We start from the raw sequence: 25,860 nt of genomic DNA on the forward strand, positions 1-25,860 counted from the left end.
TTGCCACTCTTCTCAAGGGTAAGTTTGTTCAATTCAGGATGGACAATCATGTTGCCTGAGCCTATCTAAATCATTTGGGGTGGCTCGTTCTCCTTTTCTAGCACTTCTGGTGGATGAGATAGGGGCATCGGTGGTGGACAATCTGTTGAGTCTGGCTGATTTATCTGTCGGGGGAGAATGGGCCAGCTCCCTTCCTTGGTGTACATGTCCCTGACATGGCCGGACTGGCCATCACGGGCACCGGGCGTTTTCCCAGTGGGCCGGAAGGGTAAGGGCCGTTTTTTGGCTTGTGGAGGCTATATGTGTTACTGAGGGCCGGATTTGCAGCAGTGCTGCAATATTGCCCCCCTGTAACAAAAGTGGCAGCAGTGCAAAGGAGGGCCGAAGGTCGAGTGGAGTTGCAAGAACTGGATTTCCATTCCCAGACCGGCCGTGGTTCCTGACACCTCCCATTTTTCAGGAGATTATGGAGAGGTTTGGGATTCCTTGGCTGGACCTTCTTTTTTTTCCAAAGGGTACCCTTCTTCTGAAATGCTGCTCCCTTCTCTCTTGCTGGGAGTCCGAGAGTGTAGATGAATTTAGTTTCCCCAGGCAGCAGGGTCTTCTTTTTGCCTTTCCCCCCTTTCACCTTCTCAGCAAGGTTTTAGCAAAGATCAGGAGAGAAAGGGTGATGGTACTGTTGTTAGTCCCATTTTGGCGTCAGCAGTTAAGGTTCCCCCTTCTGTACAGTCTGGTTATTGCTCCTCCTTGGAGGTTTACAGTGTCCCCTTCTCTACTCAGGGTGGCCCATCTGTTCTACAGTTCGACCAGTTATCTATTGTTGGGGGTTAGAGTCACTTTTACGATGCACTGCGTCAAAACCTTGCGCCTGCTTGAAGCAGGCATAAGGAGTGACGCAGCGTGATGGGAATAGGCATTCCTGACCATTGCTGGAGTTGCGTCGTGCCTACGACACGACTCCAGCAATGCACTGTCTTCCCGCCCAAAGATGCATCACATATCTGTCTATCCTTGCGCCACGGTGCGCACCATTGTAAATGTGATGCATCCATTGTGGTGCAAGGCTTTTTTTACGTCAAACAATTTAGCTGACGCATCTCTGCTTATATGCAGAGATACAACAGTTTTTGTAAATCTGCCCCTTAAGTATCACAGCAGGATTACCATCTTCTGCATTATAACTCTGTATAAGGGTCATCACTATCGACATGCCAACAGTACAATCACACTTCTATGGAAAGCCCCATGGGTACCTTTTGGGCATATAAACATCACCTCTTCGCTGGGTAATCTAGAGGAGACACTTCCATGCTGACACGCTGACAGGAGACGCTAAGGACCCTGCTCGCAGACACTCCAGCACATAGTGGTCTGACATCCCTCGTGGGGTGTCCAACTGGAGACCTACGTGGGGTCCTTCGATCTCTCATATCAGGTAATGGGGTTGGCTAGTTCCAAGGGGGATTCTTGGCTCTAAACCTACGTACATGCTAAGTACATTCAGGTACATCTAGTTAGGTTTGCATTGTAGGAGTATGCATTTATTACTGTAATGTATCTATATGCCTGCATATATTCACTGTTTTAGCAGTATGGTAGAATTCTACCTTTTCTTTAATCTGTTGGTGCTTATAACTGTATATATCTGTTTATATAAATACTTATTGAAACCGTCCCCATCGTTTAATCTGTATATCTCTCTGATAATAAGTGAGCACGAGTGACTGAGCGAAAAGCACTGTACTGTTTCCACAGTCACTGAGGGGACAGGGCTGTCATGTTCAATAGTTGCCAGAAACTATTCGTTCCTTGGCAAGAGGGGCTCATAGGGGCACTGTGAGCTGGATGGTCCACAGACTAACATATTATTTGGGGGTGTCTGGAATCAGTCTGGACAGCAATCCCTTAGTTTATGTTGTCTAAACGCGCAAATCCTATATAGATTCGTAAGAACTACACAACAGCTAGTCACTTTCCTTAGATGTGGCCATTTCTATTCAGAGTTCTAGAAATGACAGCACTCTTCGGGTCTATGAGAGGCACTAGAAGAATTCTTCTGTCGGGTAATCTTCGAGGGGGTTTCTCGCAGACTCTGGTGAGGTTGGTTGTACTCTGGAGTTCTTGTGAGATGGGTTGCTGTTAGGGCTCTCTATTTCTACTCTGCATAGCCAGTGGGCTGCTATCAAGGCAATCAGAGGTTCCGCTATCCTCCCCTTAAAATCATTAGCCTCTTGCCTTCTTTGTAGTTTCTACCTCAAGAGACTAGTAGTGTTCTCCCCTGCTCCTCCTTGGGATCTGCTACTTACGATGGTCCCTGTTTGGGCCACTTTCTACAGTGTCACTGGAATTTCTTACCTTTAGAGTTTGTTACCTAGTGGCGATCACCTTAGATCGGCATCTGGGAGAGATTGGGGCATTGCTTTCTCACCCTCCCTGTTTGAGTTTTTTTCCTGATAAGGTGGTCCTTCGCCCTGATCCAGTGTTCCTTCCCAAAGTCCATTCTCCTTTCCATTTGGCTCAGGATATTGTGCTCCCTGCCTTTTTTCAATCCCCGTCCACAGAGAAGGAGAGTCTGCTTTATTCTCTAGACCTTACAAGGGCTCTTGATCTAGAGAGAACTGCCTCTATGCGTCTGGTGGAATTTCTTTTTGTCCCTTTTGGGGCAGCAAGGAGGGGTCTTTGCCCTACTACTACCTCTTTCTTGCTGGGTCTGGTCTGCTGTTTCCTTTATCTTCCAGTGCTCAGCCAGAGGAGTTGCTTCCTCATGGGCATCTTTTAACTTTGCCTCATTGAGTGGCGTTTGTACAGCGGCTACATGATCTTCCCTTCAATTCCTTTATCTTCCATTATAAATTAACAACGGGAGAGGTTTTATCTGGGGATTTTGGTTTAGATGGTCTTACTGCAGTTAACTGATTTGTATTTGACTGAAATAAAGTTTTCTTGGCATCTTTTTGTGATGTTTACTTTTGTTTTCATCCTGTGCTTTGGTATACGCTCCAAGGTCAGGACCGTGACGAGGAAGACGGAGGAGGAAGGTAATGACTTGGTCCCTTACCAGTAATCTTCATTATTCTGAGTCATAGTCTTCCTAGTCACAGTCCTATATCCCTCCCTCCCTCGGGAGTGGAAGGATGAACAAAAGAGAAAACAACATGACTCATACGTGTCTGTGGGCCAGTTGGTGTGTCTCATTTTGGGTTTTTCAAGTGATATTTGGTCTTTATAATTTATTAAATATTACAGAATGTGGTTTGGGTTTGCCCCACCTTTACAGGTCATGTGACAGGTTCTTCCTGTGGAATCTCAGATGTTGGTGGGTAATTTTTACAATGGGTTAATGCTGTGCCTAGACTACATAGTGCTCCAAGGTCAGGACTGTGACGAGGAAGACTATGACTCGGAGTAATGAAGATTTACTTGTAAGTAACCAAGTCATTGCAAGTGGCCGCACATTACATCCACAATTTTCTCATGTTCTTCAGCCCACACCATGGCATGTTACTCATTACATTTTCAATTACAGCATTATGAGGGAACATTTATTTTTGATGTTGGGATGTCTGATTGATACACGTCGTTTTTAGGTCGAGCCTGGTAAGCGCATACGCTGCTCTCTGAGACATGCTGTATTTGGTATTTGGGCTATTGGGGACTTTGGACACACCCACCTCTTTTGATTGGTTAGTTGGGCCGCTTTTTATTATTCCTTTTATCAGGTTGGTTAATATTGTGCATCTGTCCCATCTTTCGTCCTTGATTCCCTCCCAACAGACATCACCAATTGATTTTTTTTCTTGGCCAGCTCTGGCCGTCGCTTGACTCCTTGCTTGTACACCCCCCATCTCGTCACGTGCACATGCAGCATCCATCCATGTTGTTATCTGGAGGGGGACCATTTACAGCCTTTTCTATAGGCCACTGACTGTAATGGGATCCCGGAGGAAAGATCAAGATTAAACAAGCATTTGCAATGCAATAGGTCTCACATTAATGAAAGTTTGACCTATTTGCGTTGCAAATAATAATACAACACCAATAGGGCAAACTTTGAGTAATGTGAGACCTATTGCATTGCAAATGCATATTTTGTCTCTTCTCAGCAGACCTTCATAGGAAAACAATTCTTAATTCGTATAACTGTTGATCTTTTGATTCTGCCACAAACTGAATATTTCATATACAATATTATTTTTCATTTAGATTAAAGAAACTTATGGTAACCACGCCATGCACTGAAGAGATACCATTTATTTAGAAACAGATTTTAACGGAAACGTTTTAGTATTGATCACAAAGCAATGTTACTTGCCTGATATCATTACTTAAAATAACATTGAGTTTCATGATGACAAATTGCACAAATGCATTAACAAGTTAACACTGATAGAACTGTAACATATTTTTAAATTAACCAATTGCTGATAAAGAAATAGTATATTTTCTGGAAATATTTTCTGGAAATACTTTAGAAATAATAGTTTACATGCCCCTGTACAAAAGTTAATATAAATACTTCACATCCCCAAAAATACATATAACATTTGAAATAGACTTTCTGCTTACATATAAACAAGTTTGTAGAAAAAGGGGTAGTGATACATTTAAATTAGACTTTGTTAGCACCAGCTTCTTAAAAGTTTGGAAAAATGTATAAATCAGAGATATTAATTGTGTTTCCAGGATTCCCAGATACAGGAGGAACAGACAATAAAGTGTCCACTAATTTTTGCGAAAGAGAGAGACAGATTTAAAAAATGAACAGCACCAGGAAAAAACTGAGCACATTAAGAGGTAAAGCTGCATTGAGACACAGAACAGTGAATCATTTCCACTCCGCTGCTGTCTCTACAGTGTTTAACTTTAGAATCCCACAGAGCTTTCAAGAGAATAGGCTCTGCAAACTTGACAACTAAAATTAACCCACAGAGAAGGATGAGAAATTGCACTCAATCAAAAGCACATCAGAGTTTCTGCTGTAAAGAAGGATTGAGAAAATGTAATTACACACAATTGGGAAGGCTCAGTTTTTTTTAAAGCAGTGTGTGTACTTACAGTTTTAAGACTAGCAAAATGTAATTGTCTTAAATAAAAACCAACCAATATTTTTTTTAATAATACATATAAAACATAGTCCTTTAAACAGTTGGGAGCATGGCACCAGTTCATATTTATTGCTGTCATTTTTTTCTTTTGCTACAAATATAATTTTATTTTTAAAAACATTTACAACTTTTCTACAATATTTATAAAAGTGCAAAATTAAGACATTTTTCTGATATTGGTGTACGCGCAGTCCACAGCGTCAAGGCAGCACAAATGAACACTGCCTTTTATTATTGCTATGACCAGAAAACATAGTCGACAGGATGCCTTGCAGGTGGGGATGGTGAAACACTCAAAGTCTGGCATTTTTCCAAACTGATGTTCTTTTATTTTCTCTGGTCCTTAAGTGCTCCAGTCACAGCACCCCTCGGAGTACCGTTATACATCATTAGACCCTTGGCTCGCACAGGATGAAAAACTGTCATAGAGAGAGTCGCTCAAGGATTCTAAATTGTCCACACCAGCCCTATCGGAACAACTTAAAGACACCTCCTCATCCCTTCCATTTTCTTCTTTGTGATCCTCCTCCTTGTTGAGACCATTCTTCTCTTTTTCTAATAAAATCAAGCTGTTGCGGTTGAATTTATTGAGAGACTCCAGGGAAATCTGTGATAAAGTATTGGCAGATTCTTCCTTACTTTCATTAGCTTGCATCAATTTCTGTGTAATACAAAAATAGCACTCTGTTAGAGGAAGAAGATTTTTGCGTAGGACCACAAAATGTTCATTATGCTTATGATTACGATACAGTTATTCAAATTTAATCAAAGACCACATTTATAAAATAACCATGATCCCATGAGAATTTGCTGTCATTAGGCTACTCTAAAACATTAAATTGTACCTTTGTCCCACTTCACAGAAAGCCCAACTTCTTTAGTTACTTTGATATTTCCATTTTACAATGAAGAGTAGCACTGAATTTCAGTTTTCATCTTCGTTAAAAATATCTCACAAGACGTGGTTATGTAATATGGGTTCTATGTCAATGGTGCTGCATCAATGGAAAGGCTTAAGTGTGCACTGATTATTAGTAAAGCAATTCTAATTTGAAATGTGTCTGTCAATGGGCTCTTGTCATTTATACTGGGTATGATCCTAGCAAATTTGCTATAGCAAACTTCTGAATGCATGTGGCATTATGTACAAAGAAGGGGCCAACAATACAAATGGGGGAGAGTACTGTTTAAACTGCCTCCCACCTTTCTATACAAACAGCACTTATTGTCACAAATGGCCGATACGCAAAACTACAGTGAAAATAACTTGAAAAATCCAAGGGCAAATAGTGTTCTGTGAGAATGGGCTTGTGCTTAGCAGCTAGAGAAAATGTGAGTAGCAGAAGTCATCCCTATACGTTACATGGAGAATGCAACTCCTACACAGACTCTCAGCTGGGTCATGGTGGTGACTCCTGACCACAAGTAAAATATCCCATTGTCCTAAAATGCTACTAGTACCCCATCCACCACGAGGACATAACCAACTCTCCACAGCCACAAGTCTTTATCCACATGAACGTGAACAAAGCAAGTCTCCAAATTAGGTGAAGGAGGATGTGCAGAGCCTCAATAATATTGATCTTGTTTCAAAAGTATATTTGTACCATACTTTTCACTCAATTACGTGTTTTTCAAATGTCAGGGTAGAGTGCATAACAATTGAACCCCCTTTTATTTCAAGCCTTTAGTTAAGAAAGCAAACTTGTGTAATCTGTAACTACTTATTTATAATTGGCAGGTCAGAAATCAACACAGTGCGTGTATTTTAATGAAACATTTGTCTCTCTGACGTCCTACATACTTTGCCCAGTGGCCGTCCCACTGCATTTTGAGCACTGGAAAAAAGAAAAAGAAAATGATAACACTATGTTGTTATCAAGCAGGCAGTTGTCAGGCAGGTGTATGGGGTGAGACAGGACTTAGCTATGTCACAGCCTGCGAGGGGAGGAGTGGTAGGCACTTAAGTGTGCATGACGGTTTGGGCGGCCGTCTTGGGCAGGCCAAACTGTCATCCACAATTTGCATGTTCCCCACCAGGCTGTAATACAAATGGTGAGGAACATGCACAGGCTCCCACTGCCTGTCTGAGTGACAAACCATGGCGATCAGACCAATCACAACGCGGTATTGCAGCGTTGTGATTGGCTTCGGGGAGCCTGGGTGTGCTTCCTGCTTCAAACAGGAAAAGAAGAGGACGACGCGAGGAGGCGGTCCGGCAGCAAGGTAAGTAATTTTAGTTTTATTTTTCTTCACACGCCCGACCAGTGCTACTCGGTGGCATTCGCCACTGACTGTGCCTTCCACTAAATGTCTATCACTGAAGGAAACATAAAGTAGCCCTTGTCCTAATGGTTGAGAACAGTCAGGCCTGAGAACAGTCATAATGAAGCACATAGACACCCTTCCAATAAGCCTCACTGTACAAAAACGTAAACTTGTGAAACATCAGTGTAAGAATAATTACACACTGCAATACCAGCAGTGCTTAACTTTGTCAGAGATAGTGTTACAATTTAGATATTATTGCAAATCATCTAAAATGTGACAGTAATTTGTGACACACTTTTGTAGCAAAACCAACGCTTCCACCACCAGATATAAAGAAGAGTAAAAGCAAGGAACTAAGATTCTGTGCGTATTACAGCCTTTGCATAGGCTTTTCATCTTAAGCATCTATTGAAAGTGCTTCAGTAGAAATAGAACATTCTCATTTCCCAACCGGATGGGAATGCTGGGAAGGTAAAGGCTCCTGATACTAGTGGAACAATTACAGGTAGGCGCCGACGTGCAAAGGTGAAAGATCTGAGTGAGTCACCTCCACAAGATTACAGCTCAGCTAAAAATGTAATACTGGAAGTTTTTTCCCCCTGTAAAGCATAACCTTCGATTATATGCGAGGCCTTGTACTTTATAAACTGTCAGAACATATTCTGCGAAGGTGGTAAAATAATTTTGGAATAATGAATCACTCTCCCTTTTTCTCTGTTCGCAGAAACACCAGGGCTATTTTACTGTAGCGGACAGTGACCTTCTTGGAAGAGCACCGCCAGACACTTATGATAAATAATAAAAAATATATATTTCCTGAAGTCTAAGTATGAACTACACCACACTGGACTCTTTGCACAGTGGGCAATCTCTGCAGCACATTTCAAGTAACATTTTAGCAGTAGATACAGACTATGTGAGACGTTCAGAAGTTCACGTGCTACATTTGAGCCATTATATATATTACCTACTGGCGGTCGCCAGTAGGTATATATAGTTAGGATTTTTTCTCTATGGGATTTTTGAAAATTCTATGTCTAATAACTTTGGCGTTTGTGGACGGAATTGGCAGAAATTTTCAGGAAAATGGCACATTTTGTTTCTGAGCAGCCCTTGAAAATTTGGGGGGGGTTCGTCAAGGGGGGGCTGAGAAAAAAGGGGGGTCCCAAAATGTGTTTTTAACATTGAGTTTTCCATAGGGCGGTTGGCCTCACTTTTAGCCCGAACGGCTGAATGGATTTGCACGAAACTTGGCAAAATTGTAGGGACTGGTAGCCCGATGTGCCTTTTGTAGGTCTCAATATATGTGCTTCAGTGGATTTTGAGAAATTAACGTTCAAAAAAAGATATATATCTGTAACAGCGGACCGGGCAGCGCTCCAGTTCGCGTACTTTTCGCGCAACGGAGCTTTGTGAAGCGAAGCTGATTGGTTCTCCGGCGTCTGTAAACATTCCAAACAGTCCGTAGCGGCCGCCATCTTGTCTCTCGGTAGGATCGAGAGACAAGAGGAGGCCAAAGCGAAGGGGCAAATGACCATAAGGGGGCATAGTAGATCCTCGCTGACCCCCTAGGTTTGATGTGGAGGTTTTAAAAGGGCCCCGCGGGGCAAAAAAAAAAAATAATAATAATAATCGAACGGCTGAATGGATTTGCACGAAACTTGGTAAAATATTAGGGACTGGTAGCCCGATGTGCCTTTGCTAGGTCTCAATATATGTGCTCCAGTGGATTTTGAGAAATTAACGTTCAAAAAAAGATATATATCTGTAACAGCGCTCCGCTTCGCGTAACGGAGGTTTGCGAAGCTGATTGGTTCTCCGGCGTCTGTAAACATTCCAAACAGTCCGTAGCGGCCGCCATCTTGTCTCTCGGTAGGATCGAGAGACAAGAGGAGGCCAAAGCGAAGGGGCAAATGACCATAAGGGGGCATAGTAGATCCTCCTTGACCTCTTAGGTTTGATGTGGAGGTTTTAAAAGGGCCCCGCGAGACAAAATAAATAAATAAATAAATAATCGAACGGCTGAATGGATTTGCACGAAACTTGGCAAAATTGTAGGGACTGGTAGTCCGATGTGCCTTTGCTAGGTCTCAATATATGTGCTCCAGTGGATTTTGAGAAATTAACGTTCCAAAAAAGATATATATCTGTAACAGCGCTCCGCTTCGCGGAGATAAAATTATATCTGTATTACCTAGCTGTTGCTAACACCAGTTAGCGACGGCTAGTAGGAGATAGCGACCATCTTGGGCCCCACTTTGCATGTGAGTGATATTTATCACTAATGACATGCAAAGTGGGCATGCCAAGATGTTAGCGACTGGAAACAGTCGCTAACATCGCTATCTCCTATTATCAACTTTTGGAAATATTCGCGATAAGCGCGAATATCTCCAAAAGCTAGCACCTGCCCTGAGCAGTTCTAAGGCATGTTATCCAATGGGAGGTGGATAACATGGCTAAGAGCATTAGCTCGGTAATGCATGAATATCGCTGAGTTTTCAGCGATATTAATGCATTGCGGTAGTTTTTTATCGTATTTGCGATAAACCTTGATAATAGCAAGGTTTATCTGCGATAATTTCTGACGATGCTTAGCGGTAAAAAAATCGTTGCTAAGCATCGTTAGGGATAAATATCGCTGAACTTTGGTAATATGCCCCAACGTCTGTTAACGTTCGATTCGAAGGAAATCAGGAAGTGTTGAAAAACATTGTCTGCGCCATCTTGCCTTTTTTCAAATGCCACACTTTTGTCGTGCACGGCAGTCATTTTAGATGCCTTGACCAGACCCACTCTGTGCACGCTGTCGATCCTTAGCATGACTCCCCACCCTCGCAAGCATCTCCCCCAGGCAGTGGTCACCCCCGCTCTCTGTCTTATGCATGGGTAATAAACCACCCCCCATCTGCGCTGCTCTTCCCTGAGAATCACACCCTGTGCCCGCCCGACACCTCCCTTTCGCCCTATTCACTACCGCACCCTCTGACACTCCTTTTTCTCTGTGTCCGATTGTCCAGGCCGGTCCTAGGGTATCAGCTAGCCCTGCAGATGTAGTTTATGGCCCCAGCTGTAAAGAATCACCCCTCTTCAAAGGAGTTATAGTAGATCAAGGCCCACACTCGATGAGATCCGTCACAGCAGACGCGTTCCTATTATCTGAAAACCATCCTGTATTGTGATTGGGGAGGGGACCGAGCCTGAAGCGGAAGATTCCAGGGATGACTCTTTGTACATCAAAGTTTTTACAATTATGTGTCACATTAAAAATATATAGCACTCCAACAAAGTAGTAAGATTATAAAACTTTAATAACTTATAAATATATACAAGAAAACAAAAACAGTAATAACATATAAACATTTTTAGGGAAAAACAACGAAGTAGCGGTCGGCTGTGCGAATAGTCCCAACGCAGCACAACGTCCAGATTTCTGGCGTGGGGCGTCGCGGGGGGTGGGTCATCAGTAGCAAACTGTTGTGCGAATAGTTCCAAGGCAGCAGAACGATGGCACCAAGGTGATGTCCAGTAAGTTGCCGCACTGGTTTTGGTATCCTACAATGCTGCTCCGAATAACGGCGTGGGGCGCCCCGGGGGAGGCGGCGTGAATGGGCCTCTCCAGGTGGAGTGTCATCTGTTGTAGTGGGGCGCCCCTTTACCGTTTCAGTTGCCATTCCGTCCGTTTTTGGTCCACTGTGTCAAAAGCCGCAATTCAGCTGAGTTGCGCCCACTCTTGCGGTGCAGCGATAGGCGGCTGTCACAGGACTCTCAAAATGGCGGCAGGCTGTTTCCTTTTTGGGCCTGGTCCACTGAAATGGCCCTGGAACACCTTGGAAATCGGACGCTTGTCTGCTAGGTCTTGGACCCCATTCTCGAAAGCGTCCCCTCCGCCTTGAGGATTTATCAAAAGTTTTGGGGGCCCCCGACTCCTGTAGGCTTCTGGTGGGGAGCGGTTGCCATGATTGCTCGCGGAATGACCACGACGGAGCTACGAGATGGTGGTGCTCTCATGCTGAAGTCAGCTTCAGTCTGAAACATCCAGAAACAAGGTGGGGCTTTCATCGTTTGGGAAAAAAAAAAGTTTTCATCCAATGAAAAGTGTTGTTTTTAGGTCATATGATCAAGCCTTCCATCATTAGGAAACCAAAAGTAAAATGAACCAATAAAAAGTTTTATAAACAAGTCACATGACCTGTTATGCGGCATAGGGTATAAAATGCGGAGAAAATACGTTGGCACGTGAGGCGGCGTCAGTAGCGGACCGATGTGCGAATAGGCCGAAGGCAATACAACGCGCCAAGATCCGGATGGCACCGAGGTGGTGTCCAGCAAGTTGCAGCACTGGTGTGGCCATCCTACAATGCTGAAAGTCGGTGTGGGGCGCCCCGTTGGCCTGTGAGTTTGCGTCAGTAGCGGACCGATGTGCGAATAGGCCGAAGGCAGCACAACGCGCCAAGATCCGGATGGCACCGAGGTGGTGTCTAGTAAGTTGCCGCACTGGTGTGGCCATCCTACAATGTTGAAAGTCGGCGTGGGGCGCCCCGTTGGCCTGTGAGATGGCGGCAGTAGCGGACCGATGTGCGAATGGGGCCAAAGGCAGCGCAACAATATTTTCGGAATAGAAGACACCACAAGGCGCTGAGATGCCAAGATCCGGATGGCACCGAGGTGGTGTCTAGCAAGTTGTGGCACTGGTGTGGCCATCCTACAATGGTAAAAGTCGGCGTGGGGCGCCCTGTTGGCCTGTGAAATGGTGTCAGTAGCGGACTGATGTGCGAATGGGGCCAAAGGCAGCGCAACAATATTTTCTGACTGACACCACAAGGCGCTGAGATGCCAAGATCCGGATGGCACCGAGGTGATGTCTAAGTTGCGGACCGATGTGCGAATGGGGTCAAAGGCAGCGCAACAATATTTTCTGTATGGAAGATACCACTAGGCGTTGAGATGCCAAGATCCGGATGGCACCGAGGTGATGTCTAGCAAGTTGCTGTACTGGTGTGGTCATCCTACAATGCTGAAAGTCGGCGTGGTGCGCCCCATTAGCCTGTGAGATGGCGTCAGGAGCGGACCGATGTGCGAATAGGCCGAAGGCAGCAAAACGCGCCAAGATCCGGATGTCACCGTGGTGGTTTCATAGTTGAGAGGCACTTCATCTGCAGTGGGGCGCCGAGATTCGGATGGCACCGAGGTGATGTCTAGCAAGTTGCTGTACTGGTGTGGTCATCCTACAATGCTGAAAGTCGGCGTGGGGCGCCCCATTAGCCTGTGAGATGGCGTCAGTAGCGGACCGATGTGCGAATGGGGCCAAAGGCAGCGCAACAATATTTTCTGAAGAGAAGACACCAAAAGGCGCTGAGATTCCAAGATCCGGATGGCACCGAGGTGGTGTCTAGGAAGCTATGCAGTTGAGTTGTGTGCGCACTTGCGGCGAATAGGTCGAAGGCAGCATAACAATGTTTTCTGAATAGAAGACACCACAAGGCATTGAGATTCGGTTACCACCGAGGTGATGTCTAGCAAGTTGCCGCACTGGTGTGGCCATCCTACAATACTGCTCCGAATAACGGCGTGGGGTGCCCGAAGGGGGGGGGGGGGAGGCGGCGTGAACGGGCCTTCCTAGGTGGAGGCTCGTCTGCTGTAGTGGGGCGCCCCTTTACCGTTTCAGTTGCCATTCAGCTGAGTTTCGGCTGCTCTTGATGCTACAGCGACAGGCGGCTGCAACAGGACTCTCAAAATGGCGGCCTGTTCTTTGGATTTGGGCCTGGTCCACTAAAATGGCCCTGGGACACCTTAGAACTCGGACGCTCGATTTTTTTTTCCTTTCCTGTACATGCAAAAAAAGGTAAATGCCCGGTACGTTACACGCTTCATCTGCCACGATGAACTCTCCAGAGGAACCGAAAAAAAATATAGTTATGGTAACTATACCATGCATCGTCATATGGAGAGGTGGCACCAATTAATTATAGTGCTGCATAAAAGAGAGATTTGGAGGAGAACCCTTGACCTGCTAGTACATTCATCAAAGAAGTGGCACTGACAGCATCAGAGGCAAGGGAAACGGTCCCAAATATTTAGAAGAACTTTGGAAAGATTAAAATGACATGTTTAGATTGTGGCAAATTAATTTCATGTGGACAGATGAGTGTTACTCTAATAAATACAGCATATGAACATCATCATAGTCGATGGTTGGTAGAGACATTTTGACTATATCCTGGACCTGCCCGTCCTCGCCCAAAATGACGCCGGAATAAATGGGACTCGTAACTCCTTGTTGTGTACTGGTTGCAGAACCTTGAAATCACGAGATACGTATGCAGTTTTGAAGCACATGGTGGGCGGGGACGAGAATTGATTGAATATTTCGACATCCCTATTGATATTAAGTTCTGATGTGTTATTGATTACTGTACTATTGAAAGTTCGAATTAACGTCACCGATGGTACTTGCCCGCAAATGTATATCTAGATAATTTTATTGTAACTGGCCCTGTCGTATTTTAATTATAAAATGTACGTCCACCGATTCCGTAACTGTTAGACACCTTAGTTCTTGCAACCTAATGGCCCGCCCGTTACGTTCCTCTACAGTGTAAATGTCTACTCATCATATACGATTACAGTTTGCTCCGTGGCCGGCCCACGTGGTTATAGGCTCGTATTTGTATAATGAAATTTTCACAATAAAGGTTTTTAAAAGAAAACATGGTAGTAGTATATACATTGGTAAAGTTTTTAATAATAGTCACTGTTTTAGAATCAGTAAAAGGCAAGTGAAATAAAGCAGACCAATTACATGAAGGGTAAAAGGTATAATTCGAAGGAACGCAGTAAAGATAAATGGTCAAGGGCTGTTGTGTTTTCTACTCCTGCAACATAAAGTGATCGATAAGAATCTCATATTCAGGCGTATCGGCGACTAAGACAGCAGGTCGACCCTCTTTTGCTCAACGGCTCCGTCATGGGACGAAGAAACGCTCTTTTTCTCGAAAAAAGAATATATTTTACTTGCAGGACAGTTGTAAATTTTCCGGGAAAGTACATTAGCCTGGAACATTATAACATATATTTAAGAAAAAATAATGTTCGGAAGTAATAAAAAGCGTAATTTTTAGGTCATATGACCAAGCCTTTCATCATTAGAATAAGAAAAGTAAAATGAACCAATGAAAAGTTTTATTAACAAGTCACATGACTTGTTATGCTTACGTTACGCGCTGCGTGCCCCGGATGACTTCCGGATGCGCTAACGCGGCGCGTCATATGACGCATTACGCGACAACGCAGGTCCAGAATATAGTCAAAATGTCTCCACCAACCAGCGGTTGGAACACAACCCCTTTCAGCAGGCTAAATAGTTCTGTTAAATGACAACAGAAGGGACAGGCAACAAGAACCATCAGTCAAAGAGGGGAGGGCTAGTTCTTCTCTATCGGGTTACATTGGGGCGCTACCGGAACTGATCGAATTGGTAGACTACAGTGTTTCTGGATATTCAGACTGAAGCTGGGGTTAGCATGAGAGCAGCACCATTTGGTAGCTCCGTCGTGGCCATTCCGCAACCAATCATGGCAGCCGCTCTTTATCGTTATTTTGGGCGGGGTGGGTGGCGGAGCCAAGCTGTTTTGCAGCCATCATTGTGTGGAGTTCAGTTCATCTCACTAGTTTTGTATTTGTCATGAGGGGTTGTTCCTAATGTTTCTATTTTAGCGAGGTCAAAAAGAGATCCCATTAGTGGCCTACTGATTTTGCTCGATTCCTTTTCTTTTTTTTTTACACGATTTTTCGTTATCTGCGAAGACTAAACAGAGTATTGCCACTCTGTGTTTGTTTGTAAATAGAGAATGAACCAAAGAGAACCAATTCTAAAACAGTAAATACTTGGATAACAATCAATCAAATGGAGAGAGAAGCAGGCACGACGTATTACAACGGGGGCAAAGGCCTGCGTTAACTACCCTTCACTATGTGCAAAGAGAGAGTACTCCTAATAGAAATGAGGGGGGGGCACCATTCAAAGCAGATCAGTGTGCATAAACACGAAAATGTTTTCACTTACCACGTACTTGACATTCGACAGCTTATGATATTTGCTATTAAAAAACCATTGAAATTCACTGAAAAAACCATAGGTTATAGACCATATATAGTTAGGAATTAGCATTTACAAAACCTTGAAAATTCACTGAAAAAACCATAGGTTATAGACCATATATAGTTAGGAATTAGCATTTAAAAAACCTTATTTTACTCACACAAAACCATTGAAATTCCATATATAGTTAGTTGCACTAACTATATATCGCGCACCCGCAATCCACTGCTGATCATGTCACATATTACATCATTCATGACATGGTCAGTGACATCACTGATGACATCACTGATGACATCTCAAATGACATCACTGATGAGATCACTGATGACATCATCCAGTGACTGTGTGTTTCTGTAAAGTTTAAATATGTTTTACATATTGAAGAATGAGTAGATGTATAAGTGTCTGGACGAAGGATTTAGTAGGTGCATGAATGAATGTATGAGTGAGTGATTAAATGCGTCTCACTGAGTGCATGGGTTAGTGACTAAACTGTCTTAATTTGTGCATCATTATGTCTGTTGTTCTGTAAACTGCTGCATGTGTTGATCAGTAGCTATATGATTAACTATATGGGTTATTGATTGATTGTCCAAGTATTTGTATGGGAGACTGAGTGTGTGTGTGGCTGGCTGGGAGGTGTGTGACTCTGTGCAGATCAATGTGTACTTGTATCAATGATTGTATAAGAAAGTAAGTATGTGTTAGTATATGTTTGAAAATGTAAGGTGCTCTATGTTTAACTGTATAGACAAGAAAATGGAAGTGTGATTGATTCTTTACAGGACTGACTAGGTGTGTGAGTAACTCCATGGATGAGTGGCAGAGTCTGAGTGTCTGTATAGGTGTATGAGTGCATATGATAGTGTTGTAAAGATGAGTGATTGTATGTATGAATGATTGTATGGGTGAATGAGTGAATGTGTGTGTAGACGTAGGAATCAGTGAGTACGTATGTAGTAACTAGTATTGGTGTGTCAATGGTTTCAAAAATTATACTCTGTATTTAACACTGGGTGAAACAGAGGTTATATTAAAATGTGAGGAGATGCATTGTATTGTCACATGAATGATATCATCAGTGATGTGGTCATTGATGTCAAATGAGATGTCATCAGTGATCTCATCAGTGATGTCATTTGAGATGTCATCAGTGATGTCATCAGTGATGTCACTGACCATGTCATGAATGATGTAATATGTGACATGATCAGCAGTGGATTGCGGGTGCGCGATATATAGTTAGTGCAACTAACTATATATGGAATTTCAATGGTTTTGTGTGAGTAAAATAAGGTTTTTTAAATGCTAATTCCTAACTATATATGGTCTATAACCTATGGTTTTTTCAGTGAATATATATATATATATATATATATATATATATATATATATATATATATATATATATATATATATATATACATTATAATGTAATCAAAATACATTAATTTGGGGTATGAGGCCGATGACATACGTTGCATATATTGTACTGCTGCTGATGCAATTTTGTACTAGCAATGTTTGTAATCCTGCCCCAGATGCAGTATCGTGATTCATATGGCACCCATTTTTATAACAAGCACTAGCAAAGCTAATAATTCTAGATGAAATGTGCTAACACATGCGGTGCTAGCACATCAAATTGAAACACATGGGAGGGAGCCAGCAGGAGCCGACATAGGAGGCTATAGTTATAAAGTAATACGGCATGCAGTTCAATGCAAGCACACCAGTGGAGGCGGGAGAAAACAATCAAACAGCCAGTGGTGTTACTTGAGAGAAGAATACTCAACTGGGATGAGCTAAGCTGTGCTTGGCAAAGCCTCAAGCCAATGGTTGAATGAGGTGGCTCCTATGTACGAAGCTAACTCATGGAGATACAGAGTGACAGCATGTGCTGTACACGCTGTGATTTCTTATAAAAAAACAAGTGCACGACTTCTACTGCACATAATGCTATCATGATGTGGTCAAGTGTTTCATTTGAGTGCATTTCTTACACTTATATCACATTCCCCTGTTGGAACTTTAAAATGAAAAAGTTTTATGCTATAGATCTGCATGTGAATTAATATACATCCCAATCACAAACATCTCAAGAAGTCTCATAACTATTGTTAGCTCAGACATTTGTGGGCCAAAACACCCTACACCTAGTCAATAAATTCATCACCTAACCTTGCATTTTACACCCCACTAGCATCAACCTTGGTACCTCTCCTTATAGGTCTTTTTTTGGGGTAAATCTGACTTTCTCAGTTCAAATCAATTACTCTTCATGCGGGAAGTAACTGTAGGAAGATAAGTGGAATGATAATTGTGTGAGAGAGAAATCAATGGCACACAATGCTCGTGGTGTAACGAAACTTGAGAGGCCCCCCAGCATAGTATATTGAGGGCCCCCCTCAGGCCTCATTCAGGAGCTTTCAGGCCAAGGTACTGTTCTGTGGGTTCCCCCTGGAGCGCCGCCCCCCCTCCCAATCTGCGGGAGCTGCGGGGGCCTTTGTTACGCCACTGAATGCCTGTTGTAAGAACAGTAACCATCTGTGGTGGAGCATAAATGCCCAGAACTTTCAAATCCAACACATGAGAGGCAATTAATTGAACTAAAAATATTCCCATGTGGAAATTTTCAACGCATACGTGACACTAAAAGGATAAAACAAAGAACCCTGTCCGCTAAACTCTAAATCAGGTCCACAGTCTCTTATAGGAACAAATGAAATATTGAGACAGAGTAAAAAGATATAAGTGAAGAGCGGAAATTGATTTCTGCAACAGGGTCATCCTCTATCCTGAGGTTGACTATTTCAGTCACTCTTCTGAAATTGCCCTGTATGCACTCTGAATGATTGTGCATGCTCAGTTGTAATCTGCTGTGTTAGCGACAGACTTCTCCCTCCCACTGTCATTCTACTCGATATGTAAATGGTTCACAGCAAAACTGTAGCCCTCTCATCCTGTGAGGCCCCAAAGTACTGTTGTCACTTCACACATAATTCATGAATTCAAAAGAAAAGCTAAGTGCACTCCACAGGGAAGCAACTTAAATTCTCCTTTGCCTTTAAAACGTATTTTTACAAGGGAATCCTTAATGTTAAGTGGTCACCGGCTTTCCCATGCATTTTAAGTTGTGTCTCTAGGAAAGCTTTTGAGAGTTCTGCTGAAATATATCAACAAGGTGGTTTTCCCTCTAAAATCTAGCACCCACTCTTTTTAACTTTTCAGACACTGTCATGCATCCCTGCAATACAAATAGGGGAGCCTTGCTCCTCATAAAAAAACACCTTTAAAGAACCAGTAGTTCTTGCTAAAGATTAGAAGAGAGGTGTGCACAAGTAGCTCCACCCTATGAGCAACTCCATTCCTGCAGCAAACAACTGCTGACTGCCCTGGTAAGTGTGATCCTAATCCTGATGATCTTGAGAAGAGGTCATACTCTGGCGTTCACTGGATGAAAGGACCTGAGCAAACAAGAGGTATCGCTTGTGCCTCCACACTAGGGTGACCTCCTCACTCCAGGTCATTATGGACAATATCTCCAGTCCTGGACATTTCACCTACAAATCAATGTGGTCAAGGGTGTCTGTCTAATTAGTTCAGTAGAATTAGCTAAGTAAATTAAGACTTCAACACTCAGGATACACTAGGTTATCACACGAAAGTCCATGGCTACCAACTGCATCCAAAATAACCTGCGCGGAGGTGGTCACCTTACTCCATATCATCTGTCTTGTCCTCAATTTGATCCATTACAACCCCAGCACCATCATCAGCCATGAAAGGGAGTCACTACAGAGTCAAATCCAGGTAAGTTCCCTGAAGTAGGCTCGGTGGTAAGATTAGGCAAATCGTCAGATTACAAAAAAATGTTTGATAGAATTGAAGTGGGCTGGTTTACCCTTTAAATACTAGCAGTCACTCTTTTCAATATGGTTAATCATAGACACTCTTTTCTACAATACAATGGGGAGGGCCCTTGATCCATTTAACAATATCCATGTGGCATCTTCTCATTGTTGAGTCTATGCTCCCTTCAAAGTGTGTTAGTCCTTATCCCCTACGGATATCCAGATGACCTCTACTCCCGCTGGGGAACCAAACTGTGCAACATGAGATCCCCAATCTCATCTGAATGTCTTCCGTGCATCTACAGGTGCTGTATGGCTTCAGTTTTTCATAGTCATCCACTACTAATTAGCATACAATTTCACCTAAATGCTAAGGGGCCATGTTGAATTTCAATGTGGGGTTCATAGGCAGACATCCATTACATTTCAGCATGTTGGTGCCGAGTCAACAGACTCCAAACCGAATGATTAACTCTGTTGGTTCTTACAGTTTCTAGAAAAGAGTCTAGGGGAGCTCTACGGTTGTTACTGGGGTAACTAGCAACCATGACACAAGGTACAATCAGTCATTCCTGAAGGGATGGGGGTCTGAAGGTAGTTTACACTACTTGCCCAGGAGCCTCTTTTCAGAAAAAAGGAAATAGACCTGGGGGGGAAAAAACTGTACGCATAAGGTAATTCCAAAGAGAGTGGAAATGAGTATGATTACATTAATACATTGTGCTTGGAGTGAGATGAGAAGTAAATTAGCTTGTTTATGTCATTTAACACTCACAAAAATACTTTTAGGAGTTCCTGGGCATTATCTTAAAAGGCATTAAAAACTGAAATGATCACATGGGTATGGTGCACACTAAAATCAGAAAACGTAGCAAAAATTTCCCAAGGCCTAGCAAAATCAGATAATAACCCTTTCATGGTTTAGGATTGAGGACTAGAGGTTCAAAGCAGACTTGCCACCATTGTGCAACAACTTTTTGAGAACCAGCCTATTTATTTATAGGTTAATTTGCAAAATCACCATTCAAAGGGGAGTTGCCAAATGAACTGCCTAATGAATATTAATTAAGTTGGCCTCAATGTGCTACGCGCTGTGACTGGCTGCAAACACAGCGATGGTGACCTGCAAGTGACAGCAGACCACCATCCCTGTTCTTGCACTTCCAAATGGAAAAGATTTTAAAGCAGACATTTTTTCTTAAGGGAATCAATGTTGCTTTAATACAAATAAAAATATTCAATTTGGAAAAACAGCAGGGGCAGCCGCAGCCCTTGCAGATAAGAGCAGTGGGGCCGGGTGGGGCGGTATGGATTTCGATGGATGATGAAGAGGGCAAATGAATTAATTGTTACATTTTTCCTCATCATCCTCCGTCAAAATCCTTCCAGACCCTACCTCTCTTACCTGCACGGGCTGCGGCTGCCAGGGGTGTCCTGAAGCTGTCACCATGATTCCCGTAATGGAAGGCATCCGCATGCGGACCCCTTCCCCTTCGCAAATCAGTTAGCACATCTTTTGAAGTGTGAGTAACTTCATAATGGTGTGCCACCAGAACTGCTGTCACTGAATATTGATAAAGTGCATACTGAATCACAGTTTGGGAGGAACGGCCATTAGGCCATTAAACACCCCTTCAAATTGTGATTCAGTATGGGCCGCAAAACCTATTTTCGGTCCAGAAAAACTTTTCAGACTGCCAAAATTTGTTTCATACATAAAAAAAAGGAATTTTGCATTCGCCGACCCAGTACTTTTGCACAAAAACCTTAAGTACATGTGGTCAGTGGTTTCAAATATTTTGTTTCATAGGCCCTGTTTGGTGAAGATATTTTGTGCAAGTCAATAACACCTTCTCTCAAAACAGAAAGAGGTTTTCTAAGCTGGTAGCATCTAAAGACAAATACCACACGGGGAGTGACAGAATGGGACTTTCTCCCTGCAGCACAAGCAAAAACGCATTTAATCTAAATAGAATCAGTGGCATGGAGAAGCACACACTTCCAAAATATTGCATGCAGGATTCATATCAGGGTCAGTGTCCTTTGAAGAGTTCACAGTTCTTAATAACTCAAGCTCCAGCAAAAGGTTAGACAAGAAGATGTGGAAATTGAAGCTCGCAAAAGCTGATCACATGGCACACCACTGTTGTGTTAAATGAGACAGCACCAAAGTCCGGGGGCCTCATTTATGAGGCCGTGCGTGAGTTTTGCGCTTCCGATGCGTCACTTTTTGTGACGCATCGGCGGCGTAAAACATGCGTCGTGTTGCGCACTATTTACAAAGTGACGCATCTAAGCAGATGCGTCATTTTGTAAACCCCTGCGCTACATTTTACCTGCATCAGGTATAATGTATGCAAAGGGGGCGTTCACACGCAAAAAGCCTCGTAATAGTGACGCAGTGGAATCTATGAGATTTCACTGCGTCACTTTTAGGACGCTGGTGCGTCAAAATCTTGCGCCTGCCTCACAGCAGGCGTAAGACTGACGCAAGCCCTTTCACATGGGGCTTTCCCCATGTGAAAGGACGCATTGCTGGAGTTGCGTCACTTTTGTGACACACCCCCAGCAATGAGTGACTTTTGCGCTTACAGATACGTCAGAAATACTGACGTATCTGTAACTCCTTGCGACATGATGCGTCATATTATAAATATGACGCATCAATCATGTCGCAGGGAGAGCACAGTGAAAAGTGACGCATCACTGTTTTCACGCAGCGATGCGTCACTTTTCATAAATAAGGCCCCAGATTTACTACAGCTCTGTGCCAGCAGAAAGTGACGCAAATTATTTACAAACCCTCTGCGCTGCAGGTAGTTCACTTTTACCTATATTAAAAGTGACACACTGGCGGCGTAAATGTCTTAGAAATAAGCCCCTAAATCTCACAAGAATATTTACTACCAAGGGCAAAAGGTGTTTTGCAATGAAAAGGTGCTTATTGTTCTCAGGGAAAACACCTTTGCATTCTTTGTGTCATGGGGCATTACTGGGGCAGCTCACCACTTTTACCAAAAGGTTCTTATGAAAAGTTCAATCTGCAAACCTAGCCCGATTGGACTTTGTGTCAAACTGTAATGCCTTGTTAACCAGAAGGCATTAACAGGTGGTAATGTGTTTATTTCTTTAAAATATTTCAGAAGAGCACAGCAAACATTCAAAGTCTGGGGACATTCTGAGTTTATCTAGGCAATTTGTGTGGAAGTGTATGGTCTCGGTACAAATCCAAAGCTACGCAGCACCCACTCAGCTCTGCACCATGGTGCAAGGCTGTGAATCACGCAAGACAGACTGTTGATGCCTCAGCATAGTGGATGTTAACATGAAAAGAGTTCCCTCGGGTAAGCTAGCAGCTTTTGCTTCCTAGTCATTTGTAATGAAGTGTTCAACAACGATATTCAAGTTGGTAACAGACCAGGAGGAGATTTACTGAGATTTTGCGCAGAACAAATGTTGACCTAAAATGCATAAACTTTCATAATTGGGAGCATTCCATAAGAGCTCCATTAATTATTCTTATTTCTGTATACTATCCACTAATTTTGTCCTGATGAAGATTCCATTACAAACTGATATTTAGGGGTCAAAACGTTGACCTACTTGTTGTTGACATTAATGAATGCTTGTTAACGGTTGAACCCATATGGTCATTTGGGACCTGGGCTCCTCATTACGAAAACGTATACATTTTAAATCAACATTTGGTCTGTGTAGCTATCACTGCGCACCGCTGTTCACCATGTTGCACTATTCACTAACACTGCTCCATCCACAAGGAGCACCCACTGCTATTTTGTTTTTCAATAACATGCTTGTAATGTATCTACCCAATGCTTGCACAGGCTTGTGCATTTAAATATATGGGTACTTATTAAACATTTGGTCTTTTACCAACTTGAATATCGTTGTAGAACACTTCATTACAACTGCCTAGGAAGTAAAGACTGTTACCTTCCCTCGAGGGAACTTCTTTCTATGTAAATATAAACCCGTCCAGGTTCCTAGGGATACTGGGTTGCCCCATTTGTTTTCTATCAGCATAGAGGATAACATCATCATCAGACCAATCTATGAAGAAGTGGTTCCCCACTATAATCCCCTTGGACAACTCAGTAGAGAAAATCTGGTTGCTGCACTGCCTTGCATGAAAAATGACATCGCTGCCCCGTTGTTTTCCAGGCCACATTACCCCATGATAGTAGGTGGATTTTGGTGAGAGTTTGAGCACTGGCTACCATACAGTGTCCCTTTTGAGGTTATTCTCGGAAGAGGGCCTGGTTTGTCTGGGGTCTTAACAGTCTACTCATAAGGGGAAAAAAGTATTTGTACTTTTGCTGTGTGAGGGTGAAAGGGGGGCTTCTTCTGGTCAGTGTGTGTCTTCTGTTGGCTTAGTGGAACAACATTTGAAAATAGGTGGAGACAACATGTAGAAAAACTCTAGCAAATATGTAAAATGAAGGCACAATGTTGGCATTTCTAACCAATTATACTTTCATGAGTGCATGCATGCTATGGAATACATGTAAACAACAAAATATTCAGCAGAATCCAAATATACAAATAGTAAGCAGATGATACTCCCGGAGAGCTTGAATCAGCTTTTATGATGATATGGATTCGTGCCTAGTGCCTCACCCTCTCCAATTCCAGCAGAGTGTTGTCATACTGCTTTAGTTCCTTACTCACGTGGCCCTAACACAAACCCAAATTGCCTGTTGGACCGTTACCCCAACCTCTTACTCATATATCCAAAAGTTCACCAGGCAAGAGTTCAACACTTATGTAGACAAGCCTGGCTGGGGGGTGTCTGAGAGCAAGACAATGTTACGAAACACCCAGCCCTTGATCCCCCACAGGTTTTGAGAGACTACGGTACCCCATGTACATTCTCCACTCTCCTACGTAAACATACACTCACTGAAAGATACGGCTGTCTCCCTGGTTCTATGTACAGCTCTATGTACTTCTCAAAGATAGGATCCTTCTCCATAAATATCCCACATAAGAGAACTGGGATACAAATCCACTGTATTAAGTCTCAATTTTCTCAGAGCGTCCTCATTTGGCCCGGAAGTACAAGGAAACAGGCACTTGCAATGTAATAGGTCCCGCATTTATGAGAGTTTGAGCTATTGGCATTGTAATTGATAATGCCTTTCATATTTAAGGGTTGTTTTTAAAACAGATAAATAAAAGGCATTGTCATTTACAATGCCAATAACTACAACTCGCAAAAATGCAAGACCTATTGCATTGCAAATGAGTTCATGCTATAAAAATTTCAAAAAAGCATTAGGAGAGAGCGTGGCAGACAAAGCTATTTGAGAAAATAGTGCTCTGAGGCGGTAATTTACAGTTTACAGAGTAACACCACAAGTAACAGGGGGTAACGCCATGGGATGTTACAACACTGTACCAAGGAGGGACTAGTAAGCCTTTTGACCAATGAACAGCCACAGTTTACAGGGTACAATGGCACAAGCCAATGAAAAATATAGGTGGAGATTCAAGTCCCTACCTGAATACAGCATGCCTCTTGCCCAGGCTCGACCTAAAATGTGACTGTTATAAAGGATTGTCATTAAACAAGCTTGCAGTGTCCTTAAGGTGTCTCTGCAACATGTCGTGCTACCACCAGGTAGCAGGGAGTGGGACATTCTGTATTAGTTACATTTCCAGCAGAGAACCTGTTTCCGCCTATTGCATTTTCTCAACTAGAATAGCTAACCACAGAGAGTCTGAGACTAGGGCAAGGCTGTATCAGGAATGGAATTTGCATTCATAACCAGCAAGAAAATAAACGCTATGAAGGATGTTCTATTTTATATGGTTTGAATGTGATTAGTGATTAGTTTTGGTGGTTTAAGCCACATGGGAACTGTAATCAGGGAATCTTTGCTGCAGCTCCATAACAACTCAAAAACACTGGCTTGGCTCATGTCCCACACTCTGATGGGATATTAACCTAAAATCTAATTAATCTGTGAATGAATTATAGCCTGTGAAATATACTGTAATATAATCAATTTCAAGCGAGTTCCTAACAGAAGATAAGACAGAGGAAATGCTGTAAAATTAACAAAGTTTGAAGGTTTCTGTTTACTTCTCCTGACGATTTTTTGAGCAAGATAATCTTACAATCCGTCAAACCTTTGTCAGTGACAAAATCATGCTTTTAAAAGCATGCTGTAAATTAATTTTTTGATTTACATTTTTATGAAAAATCGTATTGAAAACAGCAGGACGCATGCCCTATTTGAATAATAAAAGAACTTGGTATTCGTATGAAAATATGAAAATGGCTAAGGGTTAATTTGATGCCATGATGCTCTTAATCGGAATTTGCATTTGATAAATGGAACATGCAGTTAAATTTAGGCCCAGAATATACTAATCACAATCACCTCAAGTAAGTATTAGGAAAACAGACAATATAGTAGTCACTTAAAAAAAAAAGCATGTGAGTGAAAATACCTCCAGATTATTTTATCTGTATAAATGCATTTTTGTAACAGTTTCTTGG

At 42.7% G+C, this 25,860-nt stretch overlaps 1 protein-coding gene across 3 annotated transcripts in view; it reads right to left on the reverse strand.

Moving 5' to 3' along the window:
- Positions 1-4,233: 4,233 nt before the first annotated feature.
- The window catches only part of NCKAP5 (NCK associated protein 5), a 768,214-nt gene continuing 746,587 nt past the window's right edge, over positions 4,234-25,860 (reverse strand). For 2 of the 3 annotated variants that reach the window (XM_078682016.1, XM_078682017.1), the window contains exon 18: positions 4,234-5,766. In XM_078682016.1, the coding sequence (XP_078538142.1) occupies positions 5,485-5,766 (282 nt within the window). In that variant the 3' untranslated portion in view covers positions 4,234-5,484. The remainder of the gene's footprint in view (positions 5,767-25,860) is intronic. The other variant, XM_078682018.1, reaches the window with a different exon arrangement.

Source organism: Lissotriton helveticus, chromosome 3_1, assembly GCF_964261635.1.
Source record: "Lissotriton helveticus chromosome 3_1, aLisHel1.1, whole genome shotgun sequence".
In the NCBI taxonomy this organism is placed as follows: Eukaryota; Metazoa; Chordata; class Amphibia; order Caudata; family Salamandridae; genus Lissotriton; species Lissotriton helveticus.